Genomic DNA, 16,373 nt, shown 5'->3' on the forward strand with positions numbered 1-16,373 from the left:
ACAGGAAATTTGAAAATGTCGCTTTATAATTGTGTTATTGAAAGACTGGCAGATTATTACCTTAATACCAACTATAAAGTCTCAAAATGCTAAGCCTGGTGGGGGGACAAGTAAAGCCTGGGGACCGCTAGGCTTATAGTACACCGGGGGAAAACCTGATTATGCAAGGCACTGTAATCAGGATCTAAAAGTCCTACAAAAAAAAAACATTTTCGTTCTAGTGGTTACAGGGTTTACTGTTTTCAAAAAGATCGATTTATTTTTAAAAAGACAAGAACATGAGCAATGTATTTTTGCTGAAACAGCAGTAATGCTGCTACTCAAACTTTCTTGCATTTGTTCTGCATTTACAGGCCTAGTAGTTTATCCACCTGGCCTTTTACTTTAGCAGGATGTACATCACTCAATCCATCTGAACTCAACAAATTTTGAAAATGACACTCAAGTCAGAAATTGAGTGTTTAGATTTTCCTGAGATACTTTTGCAGAGTAAAGTACATTGTATATGTAGGTTTAATAAAAAACGGTGAGGCAGAGACCTGCCTTTCAATCCCCGTATGTCAGCAGAAAGGTCAGGCAGACAACACGTTGTATCTGTTTGCTATAGTGCCAAAGTTGTGCTTTAAAATACTCCGGGGAACGGGTGGCTCACATAAAAGCAGAGTTAAAGTCAGAATAATTTCCCAGATGATCTGATTTTATCAGATCCAGTTACTTTGCTTTTCCTTCTGAGCCCTGCAGCTGTCAGTATAGTTAGGATGGATTCAGATTGCTCCTAATAAAGTCATTACGGAGCCAAAACTGACCTTTATTCCTCTGCTTCTCGGGCTGATTATGCTGCTTGACATTATCCACATTCATCACAGCCGACAGTTTTATTGAAAATTTATATAGAAAATTAGTGTTGTGTGATCTAAACAGCCGACATAATATTAATACTACAACACTTTCAGAGTCAAGTTTTGTTTTGGTAATATTTGGAGTTGCTCTGTGCTCATGTTAGCCTGTCAGTCACAACACTGCATTGCCTGCAATACTACTCCAGCATTGTTGAAGCCTGACTCCACATTGGGAGCCAGGCATATTCTTCTAGAAATGTATGCAAATCAAGTTGGGCTAAAAATAAACGGTGCAAATGGTTTGCCCGGATCGCGCTTCATCTGGTTCCCAGTGCCTGGTGGGGGTGTGAAACCTGAGAGAATATGTGCACAGTAAATAAAAGTCATGGCAGATTTGAGTGAAACATTTGTCTTTCATGACTTCATGCAAGGCGTGTTCACGAACTACACTAAAACGTGACAAGGACTGCATAGCGCTGTTCAAGGAGCCCCTGTTGGACTCATTTACGAGTGCATAACTTTGTTTAGGGATGCATTATCTATTCATCTTTTTTTATTTTGTGACATTATCTGCATTCGTCACAGCTGACAGTTTTATTATTGAAAATTCACATAGAAAATTCAATTTTCTATGTGTTATACTGCAGCACAACAATAATTCACCGGTTTACTTTCACATTTCTTCATGCTTCTCATTGCTAAAATCAAATGAATAAAAAAAAAACACTTTGCTGTAACGGGGTCAGGCACTAACACTGCTAAGTTGCTTGTTTATTTTAGATGTTGGGTATTAAAAAAGGGTTGCCAGTTTGAATCCTGTTTCTTACTGGAAAAACCAATGGATTCATCAGGAATCTGCCAAGTCTGTGTGCACAAAGCTGTGGAGAGGCTGAGGTCATGTTACCGTGGCAACCATGTGTCGGGGTTGCCAAAAGGACAACAGATTGGCAAACATTTTTTTTTATTAACAACCACTATGATGCTTATATTTTAAGCTACTGTTTAAAATAAATTAAAGTTAGTTAACCCTAACCAAACAACACGTACATAAGTTAAAAGTTTTGTTAAAGCTGCATTATTAACTTTTATAAAAAATATGTTTTTTAAATATTTGTTGAAACTGTCACCATGTTGTGACAGATAATCTGTGAAAAGCTCGATCTCCTCTCTGAGCTCCTATTGCCATCTGAAGAAATGCATCGATCCCATTAAAAAACAGCCAATCAGAGCCAGGAGAAGTGTCTTAGTGCTGTCAATCAAGCACATGTACTCGTTGCTAAATGTTCTAATGGCAGAGAAACAATTTACCGATATAGGAAAACTGTTTAGTAACCATTCTTTCCTTAGTATTCATGACAGGCTGTGCTGATGGGGAGAAGTTGAATTGTAGCAGAGAGCAATGGAGTTAAGAGAGCAGCGCATATACAGGCTTGATTGACATCACTAAGACCCTGATAGTTTGCTTCTAGATAACACTGGGAGAAAACGAAGGAGCTCAATTATTTTCCCCAGAGATTATCTGACTCATACTCTCATGACATAATGACAGTTTCAATGAATATATAAAAATAGGTTTTATAAAAGCTACATACTGAATCTTTAAGGAAGGAAGTGGTTTACAGCATAACCTCTAAATACCCATTTAATTTATTCAAACAGGCAGATTTTATATCATTTGTACTTGAAAACACATTTCCAAACTAAAAGATATGCAGGAATCAAAACTAGTCATGTTCAGTCAAAATGATTTACTAAAACCATTTTATGGTGAAATAATTATGAATTTATAAATACTGACAAAGAGCTGTTTCTGTGGGAAATAATGGGGAGAATGGAGAAGAGTTTCAAATATTGGTCATACCAAGGTGTGTCCTTCTAGAGATTCTGCTTTTGGCCCAAAACCCAAAACAACAACCACACATTTGAGCCTCTCTGATATTTCATACTAACTGCCTTAAAGTGCTGGTAAAAATGGGATCACTACCCCACAGTCTGCAGCGCATCCACCTCTGAGATTACATAAGAGGCGTTTCCCCTCCGATTCCTGACAAATCGGTGAGACCCACTTCATTTCTCCAGTTTTGCTCAGTGCATCCGTTCACATTCTGCTTCCTTATAACACACTTAACCTTTATTGAGTCACTGGTTGCCAGCAGATCTGCCTCAGTATCTCCTACAAAGACACAGGCGTAGATTCTTCATCGTGGTAATACACTGGAGAGAAGGAAGCGAACAAAAGGCTGGACAGGTACTATTAGCCCGAGCGGCGAGCGCGGCTCCAGCCTCAGGTTTCTGCCCTCTTCCTCAGCGGGCCGCCTGACAGCGATTGTATAATCTGTGGTGTGATTAAAAAGCCCACCCCGGACCTCTGGGGATATTATCTGGGGGATTGCTCTGCAACGTCCAGCCACAGACTCTCTTTCTCTCTATTTATCTCGCCGCTGCTTAACAGGATGGAGACGGCTCGATCCGGCTCCGGCTGACAAGCCTCCGAGACCGTTGTTACTAGGCAACTGAATGCTAAATTTTGAAACCCAGACAATTCTGTCTTTCAAGCATTAAAAGTGCAGAGAGAGGAGACCCAAAAATAGACCAGTGTTTTTGGGGCGGCGAGGGTGGGGGGGGGAGGCTGGGGTCAAAGAATCTAAACGATGTAAATGAACTAAATAGCTTGCAGTGTGTGTTGTTGATGAGGTTTGTTATGTTGTTTGTTTTGGCAAGTGACAGTCAGCAGAGAATAGTATTTTTCCACTGCCATGTTTTAGGGGAATTTTGGGAGAAAGTGTTGAGAAACTGGCAGACAACACTCTGCCGTCTAGGAAGTTGCCTTCGTCAGGACAGTTTGAAGGGCATCAAGATTTATGGAAATGGTATTTGAAAACTGATGTTGTGATTAGATTCTGATTGTGAATATTTGTCATCAAACAGACGATGTTTATGGTTTATTTTCTGAGTTTGTTGCTACCTCTGATCATGTTTTATTCTCTCCTGTCACAGCAGTGTACACCGTGTTTCCATTGAAGCCCTGCTGTCGGCTCATCAGCCTTGTTTCCCATTCACCTCAAAGAAAAGGAATCAAAGAACAAATGCATAATTGAATTTGCAATACACACCTGGATGAAATATAGTTTTTTTGATTCCTCATGAAAAATGCAGCCGAGTGTGTGTTTGTGGAGACACCAGCCACCTCTGGGTGTGACAGTCAGTACCTCGGCTTGACTCCAGCACATCCTGCTGACTTTCAGACTGATAGCTCTATCTCGTACCACCCGTCATTCAGCTCTCCTCCTTACATCAGCAGCAGCATTTTTTACATAATGAGTACTGCACTACATGCAAATTACATGATCAGACTGGATCTTAAAGTCATAATATCATGGTGCTTTTCTATGGTGTCGGGGAGTGGGGATGACTTTTAAAGAAATGAGACGAGTTCCCTGTAAAATGACTTTTAGTATTCAGTGTGGCAGTTCATAACACGCACAGCATGTGGACTCTGTTTAAAAATTCAACCACAGTTCCTATAATTGCAGTAGTAAAAGCAGATCGAACCTTTTTTCGTAGAGTCGTACAGCTTTTGAAGCTCTAGGATATATTTTTCACCTGGATTGAGGGGAAACATGATTCCTTAAAGTGATGAATCAGTTGTTAAATGATTATGGATTTCCTCTAGTAACAACCAGAATATCAAGATGTTGAGAAAGTTAGCATAGTTAGGCCTGTCACAATAACAAATTTTACTGTAAGATAAGCAGGGTTTCCCCCAGTGTATAATAAGCCTGGCGGGCCACCAGGCTTTACTTGTGCCCCCACCAGGCTAAGCATTGTTTATTTATTTATTTATTTTTATGTTTACATTATTTAAGACTTTTTAGTTGGTGTTCAGATATTAATCTTAAAATCTTTCAATAACCCATAATTATCAAGTGATATTTTCAAATTTCCTGTCAACTTTAAACATTTTTTTAACTCAAAAACACGACGGGCCGCTGGATGATCGACTGCTGAGCGCCCCGACCGCCGGGCTTAGCAGGTTTTCTGGAAAAAACCTTGGATAAGGAATATTGTCCCAGAAATTATTGCAATAAATTATCATATTGTTCTTTTGAGACAATTTTCAAGGAATATATTGATTATTATAATCATAATAATGCAAGTTCAGCCTCTCAGAGACTAATAAACTTTGATTTTGTACAGAAGTCTTAGCAGTAGAGATGCACTGATCCAATATCAATAATATTTATCTGTCTCAATATTAAAAAAAACACACAGCTTTATAATTAGTTTTTTGTGTAATATATTTATAATTATTTACTGCACTTTCTGAACTTTAAGTAAGTTTGTTGTTTATTTTTTACATGTTTGACCAAACTTGTGAAGATATTGGTGTATTTAACTGTGCTGGACTGGTGCTGAGTTATCAAATTAATTTGTAATTTGTTTTTCTGTATGGGATCGCTTCCGGCCAAAACCAAACCATAGACATCTGTATCATATCGGATGTGAAAAAAAGTTGATCAGTGCATTCCTATGTAATGCTGGAACTGGAAGATATTTTAAATATCCAAAATAAAACATAGCAACCTAAAACAATAAAGCAAAGCTCAAAGTTTATGAAGCAAGAGATCAGGGATTTTCTGTAAGCTTTGAATCATGTCATGAGAATTATCAACAAGTCAAATCAAAACTTATAAGCAGGAAGTGATTGAGAACTGGTTGTTCACTAGCTGGTGAAAAACATTGCTAAAAAAAATCAGTTTTGTATCTTTATAAAAATTGCACAAAAAAAAATCATATATTTTGGAGAAAATATGTCAGCATTAAACTAATTTCTTGTTTCCAATGGTTGTATAGAAGCTAATATTCAAGATCAGTGTTTTTAGTTGTTAGTAAAACCAAATTTTACCTATTTTATTGTTTACCTCAGGAACAAATATTTGTAGAAGTCAGCCGTAAGCCAGACTCTCCCAACCTCCAGCAAATATAGGTACAGTTCACACTCACAGACAGGGTGAGTCGTTCTCACATTTAAATTCAAGTGTGTTTATTTTGCCCTTTTTTATGATTGGTTCAAAGTGCCAGTATGAAAACAAGCCCTCTCCAGTGCTGAGGTGAAAAAAACAAGCCGTTGCAACATGTATTTAAATCCATCTGAGAGAAGCCAGCACTGATAAGATCAATGATTTATCATGATCTAATCTTAGCTGCTAGTTAGGATTTTTTAATACTTTTGTAAAAAAAAAAAAAAAGGTTCAGTGTTCTGACTGGGAAAAGGAAGTGAGGCTATTTTCCACAAGTTGTGCCAATTATAAACAAACAAAAAACCCTCAATTGCTAAGTTGCCACTTCAGACGCTCAGACATGGTTCACTTTAACGTCGTCTGATTTCATTTTCCAGACATTTTACCTGCTTCCACTCTAAAGGGCAAAAGTCTAAATTGATTAATAAATGCAGTGATTTTACACTTATTTATGTTTTCTTCACAAACTTAGTTTTTTGTCTGCCAGACCACATGTTAATTTGAATAGACATTCAAACAAAAATAATAATAAGCTTATTTTACAACCTCTAGACGACTTTAAATCCACGTTAAACTGGACCATTGGTACTTTAACTGGGTCTTAAATACCAAACTAAGATTCAAAACTTATAATTATTAAAATTTTAATAAACACAGGAAAGCACACAAACTGTCCTCTAAGGAATCTGCATATGATCTAGGTCACTTAATTCATTATTTGACTCTTGCGATTCAACAGCCTTACATTTTGATATGATGTGTTCACTTACCAGACCAGGATGGGATTCTTAAGCTTCCAACCAGCCGGTGAGGATCATCTGGTTCTGGCACGAGAAACAACTTAAAATGATCATTATTTCTCTGTACATTATATTTTATTGCTCTTTTTGCATTTTGGTTACTTTGATTTGAACTTTTTCCCTTGAAACACATTGAAATAATTTAATGTAACTCTTAGTTTGCTGCTTCAGAGCTCTTTTTGAAGCTGCGTATTGTTCTGCCTTCAGGCGAGTCCACTCACAAGAAGACAAACTACGACATATTACAGATTGCTTCGGACAAGTCTGGTCTAGTACAAGTTGTCCCACAGCTTTCTCTGCTTCTGTGGGAATGGATAGGTGACACGTGAGTCGCTGTAGAAACTGTGAGAAACAAAACGAGATCAGAGCTGAAAAAGTTGTTGAAGCCTGCAGTAAAAGTTTGGAAGCAGAGAAAAACATGATAGTTAGTGCAAATGTTGCCTTGTTTGGAGTAAATATGTGACTCTGTGGAGCTGATCTAGTTTGATTTGAGGAGATGCAGATGTGCTGTCAGCTCCAACCCTGATGTCTCCTCTGCTTTTTGCATAAGAGTTTTAGCAGAGCTCACTCTTTGCTCTTCTGTCTTCGTGCTCCTTCTGCCTCGCTCGCGCTCTCTCAGACGTCTCCCGAGGGTTTGTGAGGAAAAATAAATATTTTTAGACATCTCAGTCCAGAGCTGCTGTCACTTCATCTAGTTTTTAAATTTTTCATGAATCCTTACCATGGGAAAAATATATTCACCTCCCCCTTTCTCATTATTGATGCAGTGGCCTAGCCTTTGGCTTTGTACCGACACCCATCACAAAAAAAGCTGCCCCCTGGGAGAGGGCCACCATAGCAACTACCTTCACCACAGCAACCCCTCAAAGCGTCCATCCAAAGCTAGCTGTGGCAGCCCTGTGATTTTGCCCGCAGCAGAACCTGAGTGTCGGGGCAGAGAGGGGACGAGACGAGGAAGGTGATAGAAACAAAACCACAGCGGGAGCGCAGATGTAACAGCTGATCAGCTCAACAGAAGACCCTTGCAGTGCGTCTTGTCTTTGAGGTGCTGTTGTTTGTGGAATAAGATGCCCAGAAATGTTCAAACCCTATCGTACAACAACAGATGGCTCAAAGTAAAAATAGATTTTCTCTCGATCTTAAAAGAGCAGGAAGCAGAGACCCCGCTATCTTTCAGGAACTTATTTCAACCCTTGCAGGATGTCCACAGATCCTTAAAATATTTTAAATTAATTAAAAAAGTAAATATGTTAATCACAGGTCTTAAATTTGGTCTCGGCAGGACTATTTAATCGTATATCTTATGTATTTTTTTCTCCTGGGACTTTTCTGTTAAGCAAAAGGCTGAGACATCTTCACTGCATTCTGTGACTCTGCTAACAGCTAGCTAACTAGCTTATTTGCATCTATCTTGGTGCGGATTTATCGCTGGTTGGCTGGACGAAATTCAGCCAACTGGCTGACTTAACTCTTCTTCCAGTTTCTTTTTAAAGTCAGTTTGGCTGTGAACACAACAGTTTGACCTCAGCCATATGAAATAAGTCTATATATCCCCCCCCCCTTGGGATTTGTTTTTTTTTTATGTCTCAACAGCTACGTCTATTGAGACGTAGCTCTTAAATTTCATTCATAGCGGTTTTAAAATTGAGTTGGTGAAATCTGCAGAAAAAACCTGCCTCAAGTCTTAGAAAGAACCCACAAGAAGCATGTATGTTTTCCCTCTGAACATGTCCAAATTAAAGTCCTCTCCTCTGGACCATATGGCCTCCCTGCTCTCATTCTGCCCTGCTGCAGTGTCAAAGAGCAGATCTAATGTCCCAGATCACAAGGGACCCGGTCCTAATCCATGTAGCCTTCGTGCATCTCCACAGCTACAGTGCGCTTATTGTGAGCATGTCGCCTCATTGTTGTCTCACACAGCAAAGGAGCTATTAATAGCCTCACGCTGCGCTGTAGTTTAAATTCATCCAGCGCCGCTCGGAGATGTGAACTGGAGCTGCACCACACTCTCGAGGCCGGCAAGGGAACAGCCAAGCCATCACTTAGTTTTATGTTTTAGTTTTTTACAGGAAGCACCTGCCAGTTTCACTCTCGCATCATTTCCTGTATCATTCTGGTACATGTAGATGTTGTGGGTTACACCAAAACACCACAACATAATGTTGGACACAATCAGAATAGAAACATGATTCATTAGTTCTTTGTAATTTTCTTCAGACTACAAAATTGCCTTTTGCTGTTTGGTGTTTATAATGTTAATCCTCCCACAGCCATCCATGAGTTTCCAGAGGACATCTTTACGAAGGAGCAGAGGAAGAACGGGGCTGTGCTCCTGCATGCACTCTGTGTGAGTTTCTCATGAAAAAAACAACAACTCCCTTCTGTTTCTCATGCATACAGTGTCTCAGAAGTGTTCAAACCCTTGAACATTTTAGGTTTTGTCTAATTCCAACTATAAATCCTAATTTATATTTCTGGGATTTTATGAGACTATACACAAATGTGGCATAAAATTATGAAGTGAAAGATAAAGTTACATTTTTGGGCCTTTTAGGATCTTCTGTGAATAGAGCTAGTTTTGTTTGGCCTCTTAGTTTATCTTGTTTGGCTTGCATTGGAAACTAAGCATTGTTGAATGATAAATTCAATCACGTGTTGTGAAATGTTCAAGGTTTGGGATTTTGTTTTTATAACCCAACTCTGCTTTAATCACGTCTACGACTTTTTTCTTAGTCTTTATGATGCAGGTTGTTCAGTAATGTCCTCTAACAAACCCCTGAGGCCTTCGCAAGACAGCGACATTTAGATTGAGATTAAATTATATAAAGTAGAAGACTCTATGTTCTCATTTGAAAGTCCGGACTTTCTGAGTTTTAGGGAAAATTTGGTTTCAAATTAACGATCTGAGCTACTTTGTGTTGGTCTGTCTTTCACATAAAATTCCTATAAAAAACACCAAAGTTTGTGATTGCAACATGACAAAATGTCTTAAATACTCAAGGGGCATGAACACTTTTTCTAACTTTCTTAACATCAAAACAAGCTGTTGCACTGAAAGGAGAATCAGTGTGTGTGTGTATTTAGTGATGCTCAAATCTGTTTTTCAGGCCATCTACATGTTCTACGCTCTGGCTATCGTCTGTGACGACTACTTCGTCCCTTCTCTGGAGAAAATATCTGAGGTGAAGGAAACCAGCTGCCGCCTGCCTTCAGACGTCATTTTCTCAGTTGGAGAGGTCATTTAGATGACTGCTATTTTATTCTCGGCTCCGATATTTAATCTTCCAGAACCTGCAGCTCAGCGAGGATGTGGCGGGGGCGACGTTTATGGCTGCTGGAAGCTCCGCCCCTGAGCTGTTCACCTCTCTCATTGGTTCGTAGCTTTGTGACTCCAGACCAAGTAACAGCTGTGACATTTGCGTTTCTTCACATGAATCTTGACTTTTGGACAGAAAAACTTTAGATTATAACCAGTGTGTCTGCAGGAGCCAGAACTGTCCAGGAGATGTCAGCAGAGTGAAGTTTAAAACTGATTAAGACAGAATAACACTTGCTATTAAACACTGAAGTTCCAGGAGAGTCAAAATGCCATTTTTAAATTCACTCTTTGTTTGAGAGAAGTCAGTATTTGTCCTTATTTTTTTATGACTCAACAGTGAAACCACTCCTTCCCATCTTTAGGTGTTTTCATCACTAAAGGAGACGTCGGAGTCGGCACAATTGTGGGTTCAGCTGTCTTCAACATCCTGGTCATTATTGGGTTGAGTGGGATCTTTGCAGGCCAGGTAGTAAAGCTTTTTCCCTACCTGCTATTTTATTTGTTTGTTCCAATGCTATGTTGCACTAAAAAAAGTTACTGTTGGACTAGATTGATTTGTTTTTAATACTCTTGCCTGCTATAAACTTTCTCACATAATGGCAGCACAGTTGTCAAAAAGTTCAGTATTTTTTTCTCACTATTCAGAAAGTGAATCTCATTGTTTTGTTACATATACAGTTAAATATTTCAAGCCTTTATTTCATGAAATTTTATGGCTTACAGATAATGAAAACTAAAATCTGAGATAATTAGAATATTGTGAAAATGTTATTGGTGTCACACCTTAATCAGCTAATTATCTCCAAACATAAAGTTTTCCTGAGCCTCTAGAACACAGGTGTCAAACTAAAGGCCCGGGGGCCAAATCCAGCCCACTATAGCTTTTTATGTGGCCCAACACCAAGTTATGTCAGCTTTTCACGATTCTGATTTTTTCCATGCTAATGCATAATTTTCCACAAATTTGGTCCAAATATTTAAGCATCATGTTTAAGTGAGTGCTAACTCCCACCTGCAGGTGGCAGTATTTTTTTTTTCTTTTACTAGATTGTAGTAAAAGTAAAAAAAAACAAACTTGATGTTAATGTCATACATTGCAATTACTAAAAATATTTCTAAATTAGCACTGTAAAATCTGATTTTGATAACAAAAATAAAAACAATAGCAAAATATGGAAGATATTGATTAATGTGAAAAGATAAATTTTTTTTATTATTATTATTTTAAGGAGTACTTATTGAATGCAGAGACAGGTATGTATTTATTTTAACAGTTTGCTAATGGTTTTTATCAATACATTCGGGTATATTCATGATCTTGATATGGCCCAAAATGAAAAAGAGTTTGACATCCCAACTCTAATTTTCTCTCAGTCTGGGTCAGTAGGACACAATTGTGGTGAAAATATGCTGACTTGACAGATGCTCTGAAGACATACGTATGTTTTTATGCTGATGATGCGCTCCTCTTTCACTCTGACTGGTTCTGAATCTTGCCTCCACAGACGGTGGTTCTGACATGGTGGTCTCTTTTTAGAGATTCCTGTTACTATATATTGTCTGTCCTGGCTCTCATTATGGTGAGCCCTGCATTCAAGCTACATATGTTCTATTTTTTTGCTTTACATAGGCTACGTTCACACTGCAGCCTGAAGTGACCCAATTCCGATTTTTTATTTTTGCCGTGGTTGTTCACATTTCCAAATATATGCGACCTGCATGTTGTGTTCTCCAGTGTGAACGGAAAACGATCTGGAAGTGTCCCGCATGCGCAGTAGAGGGCGCAATAGCATCAGTGTTCTCAGTATTTTGTCAACCGCCATAAAGAAGAAGTGCTCAGTGTTTGCGGAAGTAAACATGGTTGCTAACGGTGGCGCAATTTTGAAGTTGTTGTCCGAGTGGAACAGCACTTTAACTACTTAATCCTCATTATAATCCGTCATGGTTGCTGTTTTTCTTCCCGCTTGTGCGCATCAGGATGCAAAATAGTGATATTTGTTGAGGATCAGTGACGTTCAGGTCGGATGAATACGACCTGGCCGTTTGGTCACATTTGAATGGGATATATATCGGATATCCAAGTGGCCTGGGTCGCATTACGACGAATAAATAAATAAGTAAATAATAATCGGAATTGGGTCACTTCAGGCTGCAGTGTGAACGCAGCCGTACGCCTCACCTACAGCTTCCTGCTTTGTTTTCTCTTCAGGTTATCTATGATGACAGAGTTTACTGGTGAGTCAGACATTTTATACCCATGAATTGTTTTTCATGTTTCCAAACTGTGTTAACATCTTTATGGGGCTCGCTGCCGATTACATTTAAAATAACAAGAAGTGGAGTACAGTGTTGCTGTATGGCTGATATTTTTTCAGTCAGATTTGAGAAAAAGGCTAATTTAATTGTAAAATCTGGTGGTTTTATTTAGAGAGTGAAGGCCTTAGGTAACAGTGGACGCTTGTGAGATTTATGTCTTATTTATTGAGTTCAAGGCTCGGGTTGTGCTGCTGTGCTTGACTTCACCTCCGTTGTTCCAAACACAGGCTGGCAGATTTGTACTCGGCTGACTTTGCCAGCATCAGTGTTATTGTATTGGAGAGATAAATCTTCCTGTGTGCAGTGGTGATGCAGTTTATGGCTTACTGGTTCGCAACTAAAGGAGTAGTAAACAGTTGTTTTTAAGCATTGGACAAAATGTTCTATGGTAGAGTACAGAAACATAAATGTTTATTATTTAAACCAGAGCTATAAGACTTATGGGTTATGTGAAATTAGATATGCTGGAAAATAACTCACAATTCATAATGATGTACTGCTTCTTTTGGGTATAATATTGTTGTGGCTTCCCTAGATTACCATTATTTAGTGCTTTTTATTCTGCTTTTAATGTTTTTATTTTACTGTTATTTGGATCAACATTGTTTTATTTAATGTGCTCTATAAATAAAATGGACTGTTTTACATTACAGTATTTTATAATTCAGTTTGTTAAATGAGTCTCATATTGCACCATTGATTAAATCATCCAGTTATTTATCTGGTGTGAGTTGTTTTCCTTTCCTATTGATCAATTATTAGATATAAAACAAGAGTATATATTTTTCTTAGCACTGTAATTTGTTTTTGTTTCCAAAGGCCTAAATAACAACTCAGAGCTACTGCTGTAAAACTAACAAGTACAAAATGTAAATGTAAAGCGCATAATATAACCAACTGATTATAGTTGCAGCATTTAGCAGCTTATCAGTCAACCAATTTTCAGATTTTCTTCCAACTCTTTGTGGAAGCGTCTTCTCATGTTATCTCATTATCCATCTAGCTGACTCCCATAGGATGGGAACTAGAGGGAAAGATGGGGGCAGTCCTTCCCAGTGACAGTTACTTGACCTTGAATCTCACTGTGGTCAGTAATGTAAACAATCCCATCTGTGTGGCGGAAAACTTCTTGGTTCTCTCCTTTCCCCTGGGTAACGCGCGTCAGTGTCTCACCACTGTTTCTTGAGGCTGGGAAGTATTGGCACAACGTCTTTAGGATCAGACTTGGAGGTCAGGAATAGTTTATCTCAGGTGTTTGAGTCTGTATGCCACACTTTATCTAATGCTGGAACGAGGTGAGAATTTTTTGCTAAGATCTCACATGCTAAGATGTTTTGTGTGTAAAAATACAAAACCTTTCAGTTCAGGATTAAAAATGCAGGACTGGAGAACACAAGCAGATTTTCTACAAACAAACAATCAGGAAGTCACACATCGATGACACTCCAATAATTGATTATTTTGATGATTAATCGAGTAACTACATGAAAAAATTGGCACATTTTGCAGATTTACATTTAACCACTTAAGCTTATTTTATACAATATTAAGATGTGTAAACAATTCAAATAATTAAATTCTTTTTTTTTTTTGGTAAATGTTTGGTACGTTGTTGCCTAAAACGCAATAACATAGCATCCCTTTGGATCCGCTTGGATCATTTGCAGTAAAAGATGCATCTACTAAACATCAGTACAGGGCTGATCTGTTGACAGTATTTTTTTCATTAACCAGTTAATAATCGGAAAACAAAAGGTGCTTTAATAGGATATTTTTACAGAAGCTGAAGCAGGTGAAACTAAAACTATGACACTTGAGGTCTGGGTAGAATATATTTACAAAGAAGGTTTTTAATCCAAATTTTAAACTGTTATGGCTGAATTACTGCTGTGATAGTCTTGTTTTTGTTTTAGTCAATGTAAATTTTAGTAGATAGTGCAAGAAGCTTACCTTGTCCAAACAGATTCACTGTAGATGAGAATCTCTATCTTTGCAATAAAACTGTACTTGATGCAGTGTGAAGCTGACTGAAGTGTGGAGTTTATTGGTAATAATATTGTTGCTGTTGGTGCAGGTGGGAGTCCCTGGTCCTCATGACCATGTACGGGATCTACATCATCATCATGAAGTGAGTTCACAACGAGCGACGTCCGTCGCCACATGTGAAGAGTCAGTCCTAAACCTCGCCTGTCACCCGTTTGGCTGCAGGTTCAACTCCCAGATCTCCGTGTTTGTGATGCGGCGGATACGGAGCAGCAGACCGTGCTGCCGAGCGTCAGAGGGCGGCGCCGAGAGCAAGCTGGGAGAAGAGGCCTCGGCTTGCAACACGTCCATGGTTCTCCTCAATAAAGGTCAGGCAGCCTCTCCGCTCGTTGGATTTGTCTATTTGTTTCTGCTTGCATGATCAGTAATGACTGTTGCAGGCCAAGGCCACGGCGAAGAGTCTCAACCCGTCGTCATGGTGGACGAGCTGCTCATCCTCAACCCCCACAAGCTGTCCTTCTCCGAGGCCGGTCTGCGCATCATGATCACCCCTCACTTCTCCCCCCGGACCAGGCTCTCCATGGCCGGACGCATGCTCATCAGCGAGGTATTTCGTTTGTCAGATTCAGGTGTGTTGCGACCGTGAGACACAACGGGGCTCGTCTCTCTTCAACCCAGAGGCAGAGGCTGAGCAGGAGCTCCAAACACCTGCGAGACGGTGAGGCCGCCACAGGGTCCAGGAAGGGGTCGCTCAGCAACGACCTGAAGAGGTCGGGCTCCTGCAGTCTGGAGAACGGAGGCGGGAGACCCGGGATAGGAGACGCAGAGTCTGGAGACAAGCCAGGGGCCGAAGGGGGCCGACCAGAGGAGGAAGATGACGACGAGGATGGCATTTTTAATCCTGTTCGTATGCCAGGTATCAATCGCAGGCCTTTGTGTTTTTGGAAAGCTTCTAACTGAATAATGGTTTGCAGAGTCTTGCAAAGAGATTCATGCTAGCTAGGCCTGTCATAATAAATCAATCACATGATAAATTAAAACCAGCTTGTATGATTTCATGTTTTTCTCTTTTTCTACCAAAAAGCTGGGTGACAAAAGTTTTCAGTCTGGTGCTTCGGTCTCAATTGGCCCTTTTTGTGAAGGACAATTTTGTTTAGAGACTTCATAATTCTTTTTATTCATTGTTTCTTTTTCGTTTACTTGTTTAAAATATTTTCCAGTTCTGGTGTTAAAAGTTCATTATAATTTATTGTCTTCTTGCATTTTCATACTTACAAATCTCAAAACAACAACATTATTGTTTACCACAATAACTTCCGGGATATTTTCCAAAATTTGTTATCCAACAGGCCAGTTACTAACAATTTATTTTTGATCACATTTTGTCTCATTACAACCACAAAATTTGCATTTTAGTTTGGATTTTGTCTGACGGAGCAACACAAACTTTGAAGTGGAAGGATAAAGAAATGAACTTTACAATTTGATAGAAAAAAAAATAAATCTGAAAAGTGTATCTACCATTACAGGTGCTCACTTTTGCATTGCGTCTTCAGGCATTTTACATTGAAAATGTGTTTTTTTTGTTTTGTTTGTTTTTTTGTCAATTTGTTTTTTGTGTGATACTCGTGATCTTTTTTGACAGCAAATAGATAATAAATTAACAGTTATGTCTGAAAATATACATTTTCAAGTCTTCCTACAAATTCCTCAACTGGATCCTTTGACTGGGACATTCTAAAAAGCTGCATATGCTTGGCGTAGACCAATTCATTGCAGCTCTGGCTGCTTCCTTTAGGGTCGCAGTGTCACTGCAGTAACTAGATAAGAAATGTAACATTAAGCGTTCAGTCAGTAACAACTGGAGGCTTTTAATAGACGATGTCTGTGTTTTCCGTGTGGCAGGCAGCTGCCGTGCGCGGGTGAAGTGGGTGATCACCTGGCCTCTGGGCCTCCTCCTCTACTGTACTGTGCCTAACTGTATACTGCCACGCTGGCACCGCTGGTTCATGGTCACGTTCTTGGCCTCCACCCTGTGGATCGCTGTCTTCTCCTACCTCATGGTGTGGATGGTAAGAAGACAGAACCTCATGGA

At 39.2% G+C, this 16,373-nt stretch overlaps 1 protein-coding gene across 1 annotated transcript in view; it reads left to right on the forward strand.

Moving 5' to 3' along the window:
• The window catches only part of LOC106916657 (sodium/potassium/calcium exchanger 3), a 32,083-nt gene that overhangs the window by 14,208 nt on the left and 1,502 nt on the right, over nt 1–16,373 (forward strand). The window contains exons 3-13 of the mRNA XM_014985079.2: nt 8,931–9,007; nt 9,768–9,842; nt 9,949–10,033; nt 10,342–10,445; nt 11,485–11,559; nt 12,189–12,214; nt 14,370–14,423; nt 14,504–14,646; nt 14,719–14,885; nt 14,957–15,194; nt 16,184–16,350. Of these exons, the coding sequence (XP_014840565.1) occupies nt 8,931–9,007; nt 9,768–9,842; nt 9,949–10,033; nt 10,342–10,445; nt 11,485–11,559; nt 12,189–12,214; nt 14,370–14,423; nt 14,504–14,646; nt 14,719–14,885; nt 14,957–15,194; nt 16,184–16,350 (1,211 nt within the window). The remainder of the gene's footprint in view (nt 1–8,930; nt 9,008–9,767; nt 9,843–9,948; nt 10,034–10,341; nt 10,446–11,484; nt 11,560–12,188; nt 12,215–14,369; nt 14,424–14,503; nt 14,647–14,718; nt 14,886–14,956; nt 15,195–16,183; nt 16,351–16,373) is intronic.

The sequence above is a fragment of the Poecilia mexicana genome, unplaced genomic scaffold (assembly GCF_051168715.1).
Source record: "Poecilia mexicana isolate PSO_F unplaced genomic scaffold, ASM5116871v1 scaffold_14, whole genome shotgun sequence".
In the NCBI taxonomy this organism is placed as follows: Eukaryota; Metazoa; Chordata; class Actinopteri; order Cyprinodontiformes; family Poeciliidae; genus Poecilia; species Poecilia mexicana.